Genomic DNA, 20,320 nt, shown 5'->3' on the forward strand with positions numbered 1-20,320 from the left:
AAGTAAGCTTAGGTGGATTTTGTTCATCTTTGTTCAAAATAGCCAGGAGATTAGTAATAACAGAAAGTAACAGTTTCTGTCAGGTATTCTAGCACTTCTTTTACTGAAACATGACTATATTATGGAGTCCTTTAAAAGATATGGCTATATTATTACCATATCTTTTAAAGCACTCCATGAATCTGCCCTTGCCATGAAATTTTACCAAGCTGACAAGCAACGTCAGATTTCAGCACAAAGAATTTAATACTGTTGTTATTAGGTGCCATTGAGTCAGTTCCGGCTCATAGAGACCCTATGTAGAACAGAACAAAACCCTGCCCGGTCCTGCGCCATCGTCACAATCATTGCTATGTTTGAGCCCATTGTTGCAGCCACTGTGTCAGTCCATCTCATTGAGGGTTGTAAGGGATTGAATTGTGACCTCAAAAAATATGTGTCAACTTGGTTAGGCCATGTGTAGTTGTCCTCCATTTTGTGATTTTCCTGTGTGTTGTAAATCATAATCTCTGCCTGTGGTTAAAAGGATTACTCAGTTCATTTCCCTGATCCAAAAGGGAGTTTCCCTGGGGTGTGGCCTGCACCAGCTTTTATCTCTCAAGAGATAAAAGGAAAGGGAAGCAAGCAAAGAGCGAGGACCTCATACCACCAAGAAAGCAGCACCAGGAGCAGAGCACGTCCTTTGAACCCAGGGTCCCTAAGCCTGACGAGCTCCTCAACCAGGGGCAGATTGAGGACAAGGACTTTCTTCCAGAGCCTACAAGACAGAAAGCACTCCCCTGGAGCTGACACCCTGAATTTGGACTTGTAACCTACTAGACTGTGAGAGAATAAATTTCTCTGTGTTAAAGCCATCTGCTTGTGGTATTTCTGTTACAGCAGTACTAGATGACTAAGACAAGGGTCTTCCTCTTTTTCGCTGACTCTCTACTTTACCTAGCATGATGTCCTTCTCTAGGGACTGGCCCTTCGTGATAACATGCCCAAAGTAAATGAAACAAAGTCTTACCATCCTTGCTTCCAAGGAGCATTCTGGCTATACTTCTTACAAGACAGATTGGTTCATTCTTATATTCTTTGCCAACACCATAATTCAAATGCATCAATTCTTCTTTTGGCTTCCTTATTTATTATCCAGCTTTTGCATGCATATGAGGTGATTAAAAATACCATGGCTTGGGTCAGGCACACCTTAGTCCTCAAAGTAACATCTTTGCTTTTTAACACTTTAGAAGCGTCTTTTGCAGATTTGCCCAATGCAATATATCATTTGATTTCTTGACTGCTGCTTCCATGTGTGTTGATTGTGGATCTAAGTAAAATGAAATACTCGAAGACTTCAATATTTTCTCCAATGCTGCTTGTTGTTTCAGCTGTGGACCAATACTACTTTCAAAAATGTTCTTGATAATGCAATTCATAATGCACTTTACATAACATTCAATGTTTAGAAAGTGTTTAGAGCTGAGTATCAATAAACACGTTGTACAATATCATCATGATGAGTTGTAACTGGTACAACATCAGGAATAATATTGATGTCACTAGGAAGGCTACCTGTCATGATGGTTATGATTTTATGTATATGGCCCTCATGGAGGAAATATTTTTCACTGTATCTATTAGGGTCTTTCTTATGGAAAATGCTTCTATATTTTTTATTGAAGTCAATTTTATCTCTATTGCAGAACTGCTCACGTGAATACAAATTGCTTCCAAGGTCACTAGGACATTGACTGCAGCAGTTAAGCAGAATTGTAACTACAAATCTGCTGAAACGGAGGTATAAATGTTAAGTCTGCTATTCCCTTAAATTTATTTAATAAAGAAAACTTCTATTCAGGGGGACTGGTTTGCTCGTTATGACTTTTCTTTTTGCCTCTGTGCTCTTCTCATCACCTCATGCTGATTCTCATCACCAACCTTTTCTTTTTCTCCTTCCCCAGTGCTCATCCTGTTAAATCAACTCCTCTCAGATGCCTAAATCCAGTCTTACCTCTTTTACAAGGTTACAAGGACTACCCAACTGCCTCTCCACCCCACTCGTGATCCCTTTTTTCTTTCTATTTGTATCGCATTTATAGGCAGTGCAGTCAAACACAAGTTAGCAACTTAGATAATGTCATATCTTCATGGTTTGTTATAGTTTCATGTGCTTGATTTTAAAGCTAGATTCTTAGATCCACAAGGGTAGGTCCTTCCACATGAGTTGTGCGGCACAGTAGTTAAGAGATCAGCTGCTAACCAAAAGGTTGGCTGTTCAAATCCACCAGCCACTCTGGAATTATTTTATTCTCTTACCACTTTTGTCTATTTGAATCACAGCAAATTTTTCCTTCATGCAACTCATTCTGACCTCATTTTAGCCTTTACTTGGCAGCAATACATCATTTGCATATGGAGTCAGTCTTTGCTTCTTTCTTATTAGGCCCAAGACAATTAAAAGAGTGATCTTGACACCCACATGATCATAAACCTAAAGTAAACGAGGGCCCTAAAATCTCAAGACTTTACATAATTATGGGTGAGCATCCAAATGATGTACAACACATTCTTATTATTTTCTTAGATTATCATCAAAAAGAACCATGAAGGTTTAAAATAAATCTGATAGATAACTTATTGATGCCAATTTGCGACACACTGCAAGAGGAGACAAATGTACTCCGATTTGCAGAAATTCCATCTGAGTTTACTCTGCTATTTTCCTGAAGTTTCAAAGATGGCAAACATAACATCTTGCTTCTCACTCTCACATCCAAGATTCACTTCCACCATCTTAAGCCTTGGTTCCAGAAGGAAGTAATTAGGCAAGGAGACAAAGAGCTAAATGAAAGAAAAACACGGGAGAATGGGAGCTCAGGGCAGAGAAAGGGGCATGATGGAAGAAGGAGAATGAAAAAGAAAATGAAACAGGGCCAACAGGTCAGAAGGCAACATGATTTAGTGCTACACTTTGTGTTTCTTGTAAAATATAATACTGATAAATTAAAGCTTTTATGTATAGAAAAATCCTCTTAAAATAGATTATATGGGAATGAGGGCAGAGGAACCAAACCAAGATGGCAAAACTAGGAAAAAGTGTAAGTTAGAGGTATACAATTCCAATGACTACATATTGGTAGTTCATGATGGGTAGAAAAAAATGTATCAGTTAGTGTCAGCTGTATATGATCCAGTCCTTAAATCTGCACTGAACTGTTCTAATGACAGTGACATTCAAAAACTGTGAACTATAGATCATATACTCTTTTAATAAGTGATTGATAATGACATCATTAAAGAAATTATTTAAAGTTATACTCAGTTCTTCTGGCAATAAGAGAACAAGATTTGCTAACACATAGAACTAAATATCCTGTTGGTTGATGACTGAATGCTAGTATTTCCATTTTTACTTGTCACTATTCTTAGGAATAAAATGTGAAGTACTGTGAGGAAAAGTTTTTACAATTGAACCAAATAAGTGGTGAAGGATAAAAGGATGATAATTTCATAGTTACGCTGCCTACATATCAAATATTCAAGACAAGTAAGTCAAAAAATAAAATGGTGATATGAAGCATTTTAAACAACACTGCAGGGGATGCTGGTTTGGATTTTTGGGTCTCTCGTTCTCTTTTTTCCCCCAATTCTTTTTGAAAAACTGTTCTTATCTAGCCTTGTTTCTAATCATAACATAGGTCCTTCATCCCTCTTTTGGCCGCTAGGTTCTGTTTTGAGAAGCAGGCTTATTGACAACATTTAGAGTTTAGAATTTTACTAGTTCATGGAAATATACATTGACAAACTGTGAGAGGTCGCTCAGAATTTATCAACTATGAAGCTTTGCCTCAAATACAACAGCAGAACATTTCTGTATTTAATTTGGAATATAAATGGTGGTATTGCATATTAAGCACAGTAACCTGTAAAGGTCCACCTTCCAACGTGATTCAAGCATTGAAAGATTAAGAAAGGCAAACCTAGAAACCCTTACAGGCTTACTTTAACCACAATTGGCTTAGGTCAGTAGAGCAAATAATGGGTATACTACCTCTGGAGTCGATAATGAATAGCCCAGAGGAAATTGCCAAGGAATTCTGTTTCTAGCCTACTACAAAACAAAGAAAATACAAATTCCAATGTCTTATATAAAATGAAAGCATCACCTCATTGTTTTGCTAAGATATATGAATTTATCAGCTTTAATATCTCTTCTTAGAAAGAAACTTGTGCTCCATTGGAATAAATAGCATATTAAATTAAGAAAGATAATCCAATTAGAAGGGCTTACACTAGATGTATAAATTAGTCAAAAGAGCACTAGCCATCACTTAAAGAGCATTCTGACCTTGGGCACTGTTGCTAAGAGCATTTTATTCAGTTTTGCATAAAAGCAAACTCCTATTCTTGGTGGAAGGGAAGAACTGACAGAACATACTTTATTTTATATGTAGATATATTGGTTGTCATTTTAGAAATGACCTTACAGATAGCCATTAAGCCTCACTGCATTGCTTAATGTTCCTTTGGTTCTGTCATAAATTGAGATCATGACATTATGAGACTATTTATAGAGTTAATACTTTCAAGCTCTTGTCTGGGTCCATCTTTCTTCAGATTTCCTGCCCAGTACACAGAAGAGGCCCATTTGGAATTTGAGAAAACACCCAGAAACTTCTTCGAAAAGCTATACTCCTCCTAAATTCATTCTTTTTTTTATTAACAGATGTAAATTTGATGGGGAAATACCATATACTATAAGCCATTTGGGAATATTCTGCCTCTTAAGGATGACTTACACTTGCCATTTCAATGGCATAGATGCTTAGAGCATAAACTCAAAACTCATCTGTATTCTAGCTCTGACTCATTCTTTCGATGAAGTCTGCATGCATTTTATGATAAACACACACATGTGGATGAAGTATGTGACCTCATAGGCAGTTATCTACAGTGTCAAGTACTATTGGCAGATACCCAAAAATTGATTGACACACATCTTACAGAACTGGAGTTAATTAATACGTCTACCAATTCCCAAATGTACCAGAGGAAAAAAAAATCTGTTTAATATAGCAATCAATGACAGATTGTGTGTGGTCAGAACGCAGTCACTAGACAGCAAGAGTAGATTTTAGAATATAGTTTTCAAGAATGCAGATATTACTATTACAATGCTGTAAGTGTAAAAGGAAGTTCATTTTCATAATTAGAAGACAATAATGGGGGTTATTTAGCAAACTGTTCTATCATTGTTTAACAGGATCTCTGAATTTCCTTCAAGAGCTGAAGCTATTCTTGAATGATGAAAGGAAAACTAATTTGCTTCAAAAGTGATGTCTTTACTCATGTGGCAATCTGCCATCTGAAATGTTAAGTCCATAATGTCATTTTCTAACAATGGGGTTTCGAATATCTTAGGAACTTAAAGTAAGGCAATGAGTTATTTTAAAGTAAGGACGCTGCAAATAAAACATTCGAATATTAAAATGTCCAGGAATGACATGATAAGAATAAAAGGAAAAATGTTTTTTTTCTATGATAAAATTGTTTTTAATATCAAAAAGCTCAACAATATTTTGAAAAGGCAACTCATCCTTTATTATTTCATATAGCATAGGGCAGGCAGCAGCAAAGCATGCATGCTATTTCTAACCCAGAATTCAGGAGAAAGATGTGTCCTTGTTGTAGCTGAAAAGATATCCATGTACATAAAAAAATGATAAATTCAAACTTCATGAGAGCCTACGAACTCTAATCAAACAATCCTGGCCTTTGTCCTGATAGCTATTACATTTCTTTTTCTTCAAATACTTCCATTATTCTTCTTTTCCTAACTGGAGTATGTATTTTCTATTTTTCTCAACTTCAAATAAAGGCATAACTTTAAATCCAAGGGTAGTATTTTAAGTACCACTATAGATCAACTTAAAGCATATTCTCTCTCAAGGCAGCTTAAGCACTGAAAATTAAATTTGATGCAGTCTAGACAACCTATCTTGATAATATCTTTTTCAGAATTTCCTAGATTGACTGTCTAGACTGCTCTGAATTCCCTCAAGTAACTGCATAATCATCTTCCTTCTGACCTCCTCAACAGTCGGGAACAATATTGCCTGCCCAATCTATAGTTGCTGCGCATATCAAGATCACTTAGCTTCTAAAAGAGAGTCTTTCCCAAAGGCGACAAGTCTCAGGGAAATACTTGTTTCCCAGTCTCCCATCTCAAAGGAACTCAAGTAGGGAGCTTTATATATTTATTATTTGAATTGATGAGATTTCTGGGTAAATGGCCTGATTTCAGCACCTCCCCGTCTACTGTCTATTCACTCCTAAAGGACAGACAAGAGAAGGAAACGTGCTGTTAACTCTATTAAATCGCAACTCCTAAAAGGAAAAAAAAAAAACTTTACATTTTTGGAAAACCAAATTCAGGAGCAGCATATGGAATTCAAATTTAAAAATGGGGGAATTAAGATAAGTGAAGAATCACCCAGCAACTAAAGGAGCCTAGAATCTATAGTTTATGGACTCTGGTGAAGTAAAGAACATTTACAAGACAAAGTGAGACTTAATTACAAGCAAGAAAGAGAGCAATGGCTTTCAGCCTGAGATGCAGGTTTACATTTTCAAAACAATAATTGTTTTGAAACAGTAACATTTTTTTCAGCACTTACAATCTAGCAGGCAATGCTTAACTCCCACATAACCATATGAGGCAGAGGGTATTTTCATTACCACTTTCTAGACTAGAATTTGAGACACAGAGAAATTAAATAGCTTGCTCTAGATCAAACAGCTACTATCAAATGATGCTTTTACTGACCATGGGATTAGAATTCCTTGAGTTTCTATAGAAAACAAAGTCAGTGAGTCATGCATGCCCTGCTAAGACGGTTAGAAGGAAGTTGAAGGCCATAAGTCAAACTGAAGGTTAAAATATATAGGTGCTGAGGATCAAAGAGGTTTTGTTTAGTTTCTTTTGATATATTATCAGATTCTCAGAGAAGTTAAGTAATTTTTCCAATGCTCCACAGCTAGGAGGTTGTACAGCAAGGTTAGAAGCCAGATGTGACACCAAAGCCTATGTCTTTTCCACTAATCTGTGCCAGAAGCTTAAATCTCTTGAGTCCATAGCCCTGTACAGTATAGTATGATACTGACAGATATAAAAAGTGTAATACAATGGGCAAGGAGTTCTCTAGTGCTATCTCCAGAATACAGAAAAGTGGGACAATCATCCTGGGGCCATTTTAGAAGATTTTCCTTATTACTATGGAAATAGCCAAGTAGGAAGCAAAGAGGGAGAGATTTATCCAGAAGGTGCTTAAAAAAATTGAAGTGTACAAAGTGCCTAGGGCCATGTACATGAATGTAATTATTAATTTCATCAACATCATCCAAAGAACATAAGTAGAACTGCCTTTCCTTAAGGTTGCTTTGTACAAAAGACTCTTGGGAATGTCAGCAAGTGCAATATATGTACTTGCAAGGAAGAGAAGGAGGAAAGATGCAGAAGGTATGGAGATGGGGTGGGGAAGGATATGGCCTGAACTGGGGAAACCCTAAGAAAGCGTCTTAATCTTCTCAGGTTTTTCAGACAAGAAAAAAATAACTTTATTTAGTCTAGAAATCACTTAGTTTCTCAGGAGTCTCTAAGGTACCTTCTTATACAAAGGAGGTATGATATAAACTATTTTGGTCTTCGTCACTTTGGAGCAAAATGACACATTTGTATCACTTTTGGACACCTTAAGAAAACTTTAGAGAGTGAGAGAGTCTAGAGTTTTAAGTTATAAAGGCATGGCTAGCAGGCAAATTATATTTTATCTTCCAATTTGGAAGAAAATTATGTTACAAATGATTTTCTTAGCACATAAACCCTTTTTTTTCCTTAAAATTTTGTGCCAAAAAATATAAAAGGGCATATAACTGAAGACTACTGATAAAGATCAATTCACTAATTTTAATATTAGCAATTTTTCCATCAATTGTTTTCCTTAATATTGACTTTACTTAACCTTGGATTTAAACTTTAATTTTCTTACTAAAATATCTTTTAAAGGAGGAGTACAGGAATTAAAGAAACATACTTTTTTTTTTGTCTTTTCTGTACTGACAAAAAAAAAATAGCAAAAAGCGAAAGCAAAGCTTAGCTAAGCAAGAACACAAACGTGAATGATTCAGGTCAAACGTGAGCTAGGACCATTGTATACATGTACGGCATTGTTTCTTAATCCTCAGGCAGAAGAAAACAACTGGGGTGGCAGGCACTTCTGGCTGAGGATGGAAATGGCGGGGAAAGCTGGCAGTACACAAATGAAGGAAAAAACAGTGTACATCCAGCCTGCTGACATCTGCTGCACATGCAAAATGGATTGGACCCTGTAATCCAGGGTGAAAACAAATGCTTGCTTCCTTCCTTCCTCCTGTTCCATAGCCATCATTGAGTGATGGTCTCATTATTTTTCCATTCACAGATTAAAATTAATAACAGCATCTGAATGTGAAGTAGGCTCCACTGAATAGTGAACCAGAAGCTAAGTGAGCTGAAGAAATTAATAATGAAACACTTGAATAGGAAGGGGTCAGGGACAAACACCATTTTTTAGAAGCCAGTTTTACCTCAGGATGATGTCCAATTTCAATGTAGGTGCAAATTGGATGAAAAGCCCCCGTTCCACAGGCATACAAGTGACTCTGATTATAAGCCTTAAGCACTTTGATGAAATTAGCACATTCTTTCTGTAAGGAAAAAAAAAAGAAAAGTGATTTCTAGCGGTCAACATGACGACTGAGGTATCCTCTAGGGTGCTAGGTATGCTTGTATAGATTTCTTTTGCAACCCTGTCACTACATTTTTAGGACTTTTTTTTTTTTAGTTATTGTTCTGTAGTTTTATTCATGTTATTACATGAGTTACAAATATAGAAGTTCTCATTTTGGGGGAGCCCAATATAATATGCCCTTTCATAACTCTTCCATTAAAACTATTTCTAATTTATTTACAGAAAATTAGATAACCAAAAATCACTGTTGACTTTTCCAGAAATAAGGGAGCAGTAAGTTATTTAATTAATTAATTACATAAAGAAGACAATGGTGAAAATTTCCCTGCAAAAATAAGTTTTGAGTTTACTTTCAGGAAAAGAAGAGTAAAAAATAATCTTCTATTAAATACGAAGTTTAAACATCATTAATAACCCATAATGATGAGCAGCTGACTTTGAACTGTGGTAGTACCGTATGCTAATCAGCTCTATACACCCTAAGAAGGTAGAGTCACCTCCTGCTGAAAATATCACCTCAGCCTCACATACAAGCTGGGTTTATTTGAGTGGGAAAACATTCGAGGTGGGAATATCTGTAGTGTGAAGGATCTTTTGCAGAGTGATATAATTAGTAAATATTGTCAAGAGATTCATGGACATCCTGAACCCACATATGGACCAAGTCCTCCCGGTCCAATGAGCCACAGACCTGAAGTACAGAAGAATTTCCTAAGAGAAGATTCTAGTCACGTCTTAATATTATTTCCGGAAGTTAGGACACTCCTGGGCCTTTTATTTTCTGAACAACATATCATCTAAGAAATAAAATGGACAGAGCCATTTTATACTCTTTCTATACACTCTGTTGGAAACCCTGGTGGTTAGTGGTTAAGTGCTACGGCTATTAACCAAGAGGTCGGCAGTTTGAATCCACCAGGAGCACCTTGGAAACTCTACGGGGCAGTTCTACTCTGTCCTATAGGGTCACTATGAGTCAGAATCGACTCGACGGCAGTGGGTTTGGTTTTCGGTTTATACGTTCTGTTGAAACTATCAATCTTGTGAAATAAAATGTTTTTCTATAAACAGACAGGAAACTTAGACTTTTGTCCCCTGCTGAAGAGATATTTGGGGGGCTGGGAAGAGGGGGGGAATCAGATGTCCAGAATATGAAATAGATAAATTTTTACCGAAACATCCAAAACACAAAAGGCTCCTAATTTCTTAAAATATATTCATTTATTTATTTCTGTTCCCTCCTGTCTTCCAGTCCTTACCCTTGGGCTAGTGTGCCCATTTAGTCTTGTTTTGTTTTATGGGCCCGTTGAATCTTTGGCTGAAGGGTGAACCTCAAGAGTGACTTCATTACTGAGATAAAAAGGTGTCTGGGGGCCATACTCTCAGGGTTCCTCCAGTCTCTACCAGACCAGTAAGTCTGGTTCTTTTTCTGTGAGTTAGAATTTTGTTCTACATTTTTCTTCAGTTCTGTGTGGGACCCTCTATTGCGATCCCTGTCAAGGCAGTTGGTGGTGGTAGCTGGGCACCATCTAGTTATGCTGGAGTCCATGGTAGATGTGGTCTATTAGTCCTTTGGACTAATTTTTCCCTTGTATCTTTAGTTTTCGTCATTCTCCCTTGCTCCCGAAGGGGTGAGACCAATGTTGTATCTTAGATGGCCGTTCACAGGCTTTTAAGACCCCAGAGGCTACACACCAAAGTAGAACGTAGAACATTTTCTTTATAAACTACGTTATGCCAATTGAGCTAGATGTTCCCCGAAACCATGGTCCCACAGCCCTCAGCCCAGCAATTCAATCCCTCAGGGAGTTTGGATGTGTCTGTGGAGCTTCCATGACCTTAAAATATTTTTTATTAAATGAATCTATATCAAAATTGTAAAAAGAAAAAAAACAAACAAAAAAACCTCTCAAACTCTCACAACAGCTTCCAATAAAATGTTATGGTCTATTAACCATGTAACAAAGCCTAATAATAGGAATAGCAGAAAATATTAATTTATCTTATTTTGAAAATATCCGAATGAGTATTTTTATGCTAAATAATAAAAACTCCATTGAGACGTATTTTGTTATTAATGATAGACTTTCCTAACTAGTTTGCTGTTTTGACTCTAAACATTTGGAATTAAGAAATAGATATGTAACTGTAAATTCTAATACCAAAAGCAGACTACAGCACAAGCAAGGTTGGCAATTATAAAAGACTGGCACCTCTGTGTTACACTTACAGTCAGTCTCTATGACACGTGACTTTCCAAGTGAAAGTTCAAAGTACATTTGGGCCTATCAACGCAGTTGCAGTTTATAACAGAGAACACATTCCCATATCACCTTTATATTTGTAGCTGTTTTCTTTGGTCTTAACTCTATTTTTTCTATAAAATAAGGAGCAGGCAACCAAGTTTGAGTAGAATAACTGACTTTTAAATTCAAATAGTTACTGTCTATCACCATTGGTTCTTCTAGGATGGAACCTGATGGTGTCCTTTGAATACATTGTCCTAACTCTGAACTAAACCTGCTCAAAGTAAAAAAAACAAAAGCCCGGAGTTATGACTCCTCATGCTTTAACATGTGCTGAGTTGTTTTGATGGTTACTAAAGTAAACATATACTTTCTTCCACCGTTTGGCTACTTAGATACTGAATCTTTTGTATGGTGAGGTATTATTATACATGAAATTGATCTTTGAAATCAACTGATTTTGTGAGTTGCTATGCAGAAAATTTCTTAGCTTAAAGTGTAGAGGTAATCCATGCTTCACTTTGAACAGGGTACGTCTTAGGCAAAACTTCCACAACTCGTAGCAACAAACTCCCCATTCTGTAACAAGCCCCCCACCCCCCGCCGGTCTTCCCCAAGAGGACCGGGCATGAACACCAGGGCAGAGGAAAGAGGTTGTGGAGAGGAAAACATCTGATAAACTCATTTACAAGAGAGGCATTCATGAGTATTACCCAAAGGATTTATTTGTACTCTTAAAATAATTCAGTCATTTGCAAAGAAACCAATTTCAGGAAAATGTTTTATGGCATCTCTTACTTTGAAACACGTAGGTGGCCACATACTCTGCTTTTATATAAAGACAGCCATCCCTGATTGTGGACTCAATATTACAGTATGCAAGACTGTAAATAACTGGTTTCAGCACCATATGTTGAGACCAAGAAATTGGCTGTGTATATATTGGTAAGCAAACGAACATTCTAATAAATAACAGTGGCAGACCCAGATGGATGTCTTGTTCATTTTAGAAAAGAACAGGGTTTCAGTTTGCATGCCTTGCCTTTGAAGACATGCATCCAGTTTTGTACACAAACCCAAATTCTCTAGTCCTATCAGTCACCCCAAGTGTATCCTAGAAATTTAAGCATAGACCAGTTCTCTACAATAGAATAAGAAGAAAACATTTTGTGAATATGAATACTTGTGAACACACATGAAGAATCACGTTATCTCTGCGACTGTAATAAACTCTAATATCATAGAATTTGTGAGGTATTTGTCTCTTATAGACTGGATAGCTGATTTTTAATTTTTCAGTGACTAAGACTCGACGCAGTGAGTTTTAAGTTTGACCTTCCATGGAAATTAGCAGATTATACATAATAACAGAAAAAACTCTCCAGGTTGCTGGGCATGATGGAATTGGACTGCATTGACTATCATAATTTTAATTTGTTTTCTATTACCTGTTAAAGAATAACCACTATAATATGACAGCTACACTTCTTTAGAACTGCTGGAAAAATATCAATCACAGGGCTATAGCTGTGAAACTTAGCAAAGGGCTCTGCTGAAAGAGCTGATAACTGAGTCTACCTGAGCTACAAAGCAACTGGACCGACCCTATTGGCATAAGGCCTGGAATGATCCCCTTTATTTCCCCACTGAACTTTCCCAGTTGGCAGCAGGTTGTATTGTTGCCATGCTCCGGGGGCTAGTTCAGTATGATTTTGAGAGTGAAGGCTGATGTAAATAGAATTTGGGATTAGAAATTACTTGAATGCAGAACGCATTAAGACACTAGAATTGAAACAAAGGAATTGAAGGAAATACTTCAAAATGGGTTAAAAATAGCACAGAGGAGACTCATCAACAATGGAGGAGGAACGAGTGAATTAAAAGAGCTGGATAGAGAAGAACCAAACACTTGAAAGAGATACTGTTCGTAAGGATTTGGTCTTTCAAGAGAAAACCTACATTAAAAGAGTATCAATCCTGTCATTCACTTGCCTTCATTCTCTAGCTTGTAACTGCCAAGATTTTGGAGTGTTCCAAAACAGGATATTCATTTTATTTGGAAGCTGCTCAGACATCCCTCTAAAAAACAAGGAAGCGTGGCAGAAAAAGGAAACACACTTCACACATTTCTGCTCTAGGGAGACAGAAGAAGAGTGTTTCTGACCTTTTCTTGAACCATGACGATTCTTAAAGCTCAGAATGTAATGTACTTTTTGGCATTCTACCACTGCACTGCTTTGCTCAGCACTGGCGGATTTACAACGTAATAAAGAGAGTGTAAGCAGTTCAAAATGAATTCATTTTTCAAACCTTGATGCTTTTTGGAATTTAAGTTGATATACACAGACAAGTTTAGCAACAAGTTGGTTTCCCAAGATTCAGAGAACCATAATTACCTACGATTTTCATTGAAATATACTCCAGGCCAACAGCATTATACATTGTTAACTTAGCATAGAAATAAGAGGAAAGCAGTTACAAGCCAGTAAACGTCAAGGCCACACTGGAGTATCAATGATTCATCTTCCTTAGTGACAAACCATTTAAACTTATTTTTTAAAAGGCTTCTAGTGTTTTCAAATCAAATGTACAGAGGGATTACACATAGAATAGCCTGGAAAAACAAATTAGAAAGAAAATGTCTATGCCCAGAAAAAGTTATAGAAGCCAAATGCACAAGGATTCAAAAACAAACATTATGGATATGTAGCACTGATTAGACTGTGTTACGCAGACTTTTCCCGGACAGTTACAAAAATAAAGTCCATCCATCTGTCAAAACAACTGCTCCATGCATGAAAATTAAAACAGAATTGAGATGCTTTTAACTAACTTCCGATAATTATCCTTTCTCCAAAAGAATATGTTACCTCCAATTCAATTACCTCCTTGCTTGTTTTTAAATCATCATGGATGGAGCAATGAATTTTTACTTTCAAGAAGAGGGAGGAACAAAAAAAAAAAAAAAGGAGAGAAGGCTGTGAAGAAGAACAATCTCTATTCAAATATATTCAGTTTACCATTAAATTAAACAACTTGTTCTGGTTCAAATACAAATCAGCCCAAAATGAAACGGCATAGTAGAGCATTGCCTCAGGTCAATGAGCATGTAGAAAGAAAAAAATTCTCTATCTCTTCAGTAATTTACATAGAAATATTTTAAAGTAAAACCTAGCAGCTGGGAAACTAAAGGAAGCATTTTCCTATCATACTGGGTGGATACATTTCTGCGTGGAAATCCATTAATAAGCTTAATTCCTGAAGTTAATCTGTTGACTTTCTTTTTCTCTAGTCAATTTTTTTTGGCAAGTTGGTTGAATAGTAGAAACTTCGTGCCAAAGCAGTAATCCGGGAGATTGTTCCTGTCACTCACTTTATCCCTCCCTCTATTTAAGCTGTTCTATACTTATCTGGCAATAGTGTTTCTTCATTTTTTTTCTTTTAACATTGTGCTATTACAGCTGTGATCGGATCCTTTATAATCATGTCTCCCTAATACTTCAGCATTCACTAAAGGATGTTAGAAATCTCTTCTTCAAAGAGGAGTATCTATTTAAACTAAGATTTAACCATGTTCTAATTATAATAGTAGCTGACTAATGATGCATTTACAACTTGGAATTTTTTAACATCCACCCCACAAAAAGGTAAGTAGGCTGTTCTGTCCATTTTGGGAGACTATTTAGAAGAATAATGGCAAAATAAAACCAATTAACTTTTCCACTGTAATTACATGCTTTCATTTTTTGAAATTTATGATTATTTTAAAAAATACTGATTCGACTAAGACAACAAAGTAGTAATTATTTCATTGTTATTTAAGTTGTAAGCATGTTGATATTTATTGAAAGATATCATCTATAAATCTAAAGTAACTGAGAAATAGATTTAAAAGTGCCTTAAATGATATTGTAGACTAAATGAAGACTGTCTTTACAAGGCTACCAAATCATTTTATGTAAAGGTTCATTTCACTTAAGTGCCAGATTTGACTGATTTTCCCCTTCTGGGTTGACTATTTGTTTTGAAGTTTTATAAATATTGTTTAAGGTTCTGTAAATATTTTTCTTTCAAATTACTTGAAACCTTCAAACTTGGTCAAGAATGATTATACAAAAAGGCACTCTATATTGAGTGCCATTGCTATTGAGTCTATTCCGACTCATAGTGACCCTACAGGACAGAGTAGTACTGCCCCGTAGGGTTTCCAAAGCTGTAATCTTTATGGGAGCAGGCTGCTACATCTTTCTCCTAAGAAGCAGGCTGGTGGGTTTGAACTGCTGCTCTTTCAGTTAGCAGCCAAGTGCTTAACCACTGAGCCTCCAAGGCTCTTTGGCAGTCTGTACTCACCATGATATTAGTAAAAGCTTCCCAGTGAGGCTCTCTTCTATTATTTAAAGGAGCTCTGGGCACTTTCAATTTGAAATTCCATATGGACCAAGGAGCTGATAACATCTATGTTCAGGCTTATGTTTTCTTTTACATTGTACTATAAATTGTACTATAGATCTTGTTAATTGTTTACCACATTTGTGCCATTCATTGGCATTATTAGGAATGTATTTCCTAGAATTCCTTTTACTATATGGTTATAGGATAAGGTTGGTGAAAAAAGAAATTTCATGAGATTTGGGAAGCAGACATTAAGTTGCAACCATCATGCTCTCAAAGTTGTTGTAATCTGCTGGTCACTCTGTTGGTGTGGGCCAGGAATCGGGCCTGTGGCTCCTTCGGCTCCCACCAGATCTGTTACTTTCGCTCCTCCAACACCTGGGCTTGGTACTTGTGTGGTGCCAGTTTCTCCTACAGGTCATCCAAATCATCAAGGTTAGTGATAGTGAAAGACAGATATGGATTCAGTTTGTCCTTGCTCTTGCCACTTCTGATTAGTGTTTCATCTCCTCTGCCAACCCTCGTGACCAACAGTAACTTCAGGCACACTACTAGTCTCAGAAGGCAAAAGGCTTTCACAGATTTCTTTTACGCATCTTATAATTACATAAGGTCTAATTCCTATAATACAATCCTCACTCTTATCACTATAACAGTTTCTGGCCTCTGATCAAACCTTAACTGATAAAAGGATATATCTTACCACCATGGAATAGCTCATTGTGATATGTAATGTAAAAGGAAGATGGGTGTAAACCATTTAAAAAAGATAAAGCAAGGTCATTATTTGATCACTTCATTTCTAAATATGAATGATTCCTACTTTTTAAATGCACACTGTATTTTAGAATCGATACTGTATAATTTCAGTATCATTTCAAATACAAAACTAAAAAAGTATCTTTTAACATTTAATACATGTGAAATATATACATGATGTAGTTTATGTTTAAAACCTTTTATAGGGTACAGTAAGGAGCCCTGGTGGCACAGTGGTAAAGCTCTCGGCTGCTAAATGAAATGCGAGTGGTTCAAACCCACCACTGCTTCGTGGGATTTGATGTGGCAGACTCCTTCTGTAAAAAAAACTCTATGGGACAGTTTTCCTACAGGGTCGCTAGGAGTGGGAATCGTCTTGACAGCAATTGGTTTTATAGAATAGTACAGTTAGTATGTTTAGCACCTAATTCAAATGTAACGATGAGAAGCTTTAAGAATGTTCTGTGCTGAACGTAAAAAAGCCAAAAAGAATGCTAGGATTCTCAGTCTCCTGAAAGAGAGTCAAGTTTTTATAGCTGCCTTAAGCTTTGCATTCTATTTTCTGTATCATCTCTGAAATGCTCTAAATAGAAATATTTTAAAATTAAAATGATATAAAGAGAACATTGGTAAAGTTTCATTATGTTCTCTGGATATAAGGGTGATATTGCTACGCTTGCAAATCAATTAAAAAAAAATCTTCCTAAAGTGGAGCACGACATTTCTTAAGACAGTGCATATCTAAGAAAATTACTCCCAGAATTTATGTTAAATCTGTGATAGGACTTCTGAAATTTTATACTGTGAAATTCCGTACTCAGAAATGAGTAGAAATCCATTTATTAAGATTATCAAGCACATAAAGAAGCAAAATACAAATGAACACTATAAGAAGCTTCAAGCTGGCAAAATGGTCATGAAAAGAGAGACTGGAAGGAGGCAGCAGGCTGTCTCATTAGGGGCAGAGTAACTGGGAGTATGCAAGAAGGTGTATATAAGTTTATATGTGAGAGACTGAGCCATTTCCCAGAGGAACTGTCCAAATCATTCAAAAGAAACTTAATAAAAAAAAAAAAAAACCTTGCCATGGAGTTGACTGTGAAGCATAATGAACCTTATAGAGGATAAGTTATTTACTGTACTCTGAAAGTAAGTACATTGATGTATGAATGAATTAATGGTATAAAATCACATCTAAATAATAATTTGTCAACTAATGCCAAATATTTGGCCTTCATTCCAGACATTTAAGAATGCAAATGGTATTTCCAACGTAAAGAAACACAATTCAAAATCTCCAAACCCTTCAAAAGTTTTCATAAAATATCTCTAATATTATAAGTACTACATTGGAAATATATTTGGTCTTAAAAACTTGAAGTGCATTTAAATTTCAATCCTAAAACTAAAATATATCCAAATAAACTAGGTTTGTATATCTGAGAATTGTCCCGGCAAATCAGACATACATAATCACCATATTATTTTGCTTTATTAGTAAAATACATTAATTTAAGACAAGAATACAACCTGTTGTTGTTATTGTTGTGAGGTGCCCTCCAATCAGCTCCGACTCATAATGACCCTATGTACAACAGAAGGAAAAACTGCCCAGTCCTATGCCATCCTCACAATCATTGTTATGCTTAAGCCCATTGTTGTAGCCACTGTGTCAATCCATCTCGTTGAGGGTCTTCCTCTTCTTTGCTGGCTCGCTACTTTACTAAGCATGATGTCCTTTTCCAGGGACTGGTCCCTCCTGACAACATGTCCAAAGTATGTGAGATGCCATCCTTGCTTGTAAGGAACATTCTGGCTATCCATGGTACATGCAATATTCTTTGCCAACACCATAATTCAAATTCTTCTTCAGTCTTCCTTATTTTATTGTCCAGCTTTCACATGCATATGAGGCAACTGAAAATACCAGAGCTTGGGTCAGGCGCACCTTAGTCCTTAAAGTAAATCTTTGCTTTTCAATACTTTAAAGAAGTCTTTTGCAGCAGATTTGCTCAATTCATTTTTTGATTTCTTGACTGCTGCTTCCATGAGTGTTGATTGTGGATCCAAGGAAAACAAAATCCTTCACAAGTTAAATATTTTCTGTGTTCATTGTGAGTTGCTTATTGGTCCAGTTGTGAGGATTTTTGTTTTCCTTATGTTGAGGTGTAATCCATACTGAAGGCTGTGGTCTTTGATCTTCATCAGTAAGTGCTTCAAGTCTTCTTCACTTTCAACAAGTAAGGTTGTGCCATCTGCATATTGCAGGCTGTTAATGAGTCTTCCTCCAATTCCAATGGTGCATTCTTCTTCATGTAGTCTAACTTTCCAGATTGCTCAACATACAGATTGAATAAGCATGGCAAAAGGATACAACCCTTATGTATAACGTTCCTGACATGCAGTATCCCCTTGTTCTATTCCAGCAACTGCCTCTTGATCTATATATAGGTTCTTCATGAGCATAATTAAGTGTTCTGGAATTCCTATTCTTCGCAATGTTATTCATAATTTGTTATGATCCACACAACTGAATGCCTTTGCATAGTCAATAAAACACAGGTAAACATTTTTCTAGTATTCTCTGCTTTCAGTCAAGATTCAACTGACATCAGCAATGATATTCCTTATTCCACGACCTTTTCTGAGTCTGGCTTGAATTTCTGACAGTTCCCTTTGGATGTACTCCTGCAACTGTTTCTGAATGATCTTCAGCAAAAATTTACTTGTGTGGGATATTAATGATATTGCCTGATAATTTTCACATTCTGTTGGAACACTTTTCTTTGGAATGGTCACAAATGTGGATCTCTTCCAGTTGGTTGGCCAGGTAGGTGTCTTCCAAATTTCTTGACACAGGCAAGTGAACACTTCCAGTGCTGCATCCCTTTGCTGAAACATCTCAACTGGTATCGTCAATTCCTGGAGTCTTGTTTTTCACCAACACCTTCAGTGCTGCTTGGATTTATTCTTTCAGTACCATCAGTTCTTTTTCATATGCTACCTCCTGAAATGGTTCAATATCCATCAATTCTTTTTGGTACAGTGACTCTGTGTATTCTTTTGGCATGTTTGGTTAATTTCAGGCTGCAGAAGTTGATAAAAATCTTCAATTTCCTCATCTTTGGCATTACTGGTTGGTGCATAAATTTGAATAATAGTCATATTAACTGGTCTTCCTTGTAGGCATGTGGGTGTTATCCTATCAGTGACAGTGTTGTACTTCAGGATAGATCTTGAAATGTTCTTTCTGACAATGAATGTGACACTATTCCTCTTCAATCTGTCATTCCCAGCATAATATACCATATGATTGTCTGATTCAAAATGGCCAGTATCAGCCCATTTCATCTAGGATATCAATTTTTATGTGTTTCATTTCATTTTTGATGACTTCCAATTTTCCTAGACACATACTTTGTACATTCCATGTTCCAATTATTAATGGATATTTGCAGCTGTTTATTCTCATTTTGAGTCATGCCACATCAGCAAATGATGGTCTTGAAAGCTTGACTCCATCCATGTCATTAAGGTTGACTGTACTTTGAGGAGGCAGTTCTTCCCTAGTCATTTAGGTCCCTTCCAACCTCAGGGGTCCATCTTCTGGCACCACATCAGAGGATGTTCTACTGCTATCCATAATTTTTTCAGAAGTAGATTACCAGGTCCTCCTTCCCAGTCTATCTTAGCCTGGAAGCTCTGCAGAAACCTGTCACTGTGGTGGCCCTGCTGACATTTGAAATATGTGTGGCATAGCTTCAGCATCATAGCAACACACAAGCCACCATAGTATGACAAACTGACAGACGAGTGAGTGGTTGAGGAATATAACCTAGTGTCTCTAAAATAATTTTCATGGTAAAGCCTCATTTGCCATATAATCTCTTCCTGAATCACACCTCTGGTTTCTCCTACTGCTCTACTAATGTTATTTGTGCAGGAATAGTAAATATGACAACATATTTCAAGTGTAGATGTAAAATCTCAGTCTTTGATCTCTTATATTTACCTTTAATATAATAAAACGAGTATCTTATTTACTAAATATGAGTTGCCTAGTTAATGGCTTTTTGGGTGGTGCAAACAGTTCAGAACTTGACTACTAGCTGAAAGGTTGGCAGTTCGAACATATCCAGAGGCACCACG

At 36.5% G+C, this 20,320-nt stretch overlaps 1 protein-coding gene across 1 annotated transcript in view; it reads right to left on the reverse strand.

Annotated features, from left to right (window-relative positions):
• Positions 1-20,320, reverse strand: part of SEMA3A (semaphorin 3A) — a 231,667-nt gene that overhangs the window by 133,975 nt on the left and 77,372 nt on the right. The window contains exon 4 of the mRNA XM_049894021.1: positions 8,611-8,730. Within this exon, the coding sequence (XP_049749978.1) occupies positions 8,611-8,730 (120 nt within the window). The remainder of the gene's footprint in view (positions 1-8,610; positions 8,731-20,320) is intronic.

Source organism: Elephas maximus, chromosome 8 (assembly GCF_024166365.1).
Source record: "Elephas maximus indicus isolate mEleMax1 chromosome 8, mEleMax1 primary haplotype, whole genome shotgun sequence".
Taxonomy (NCBI): domain Eukaryota; kingdom Metazoa; phylum Chordata; class Mammalia; order Proboscidea; family Elephantidae; genus Elephas; species Elephas maximus.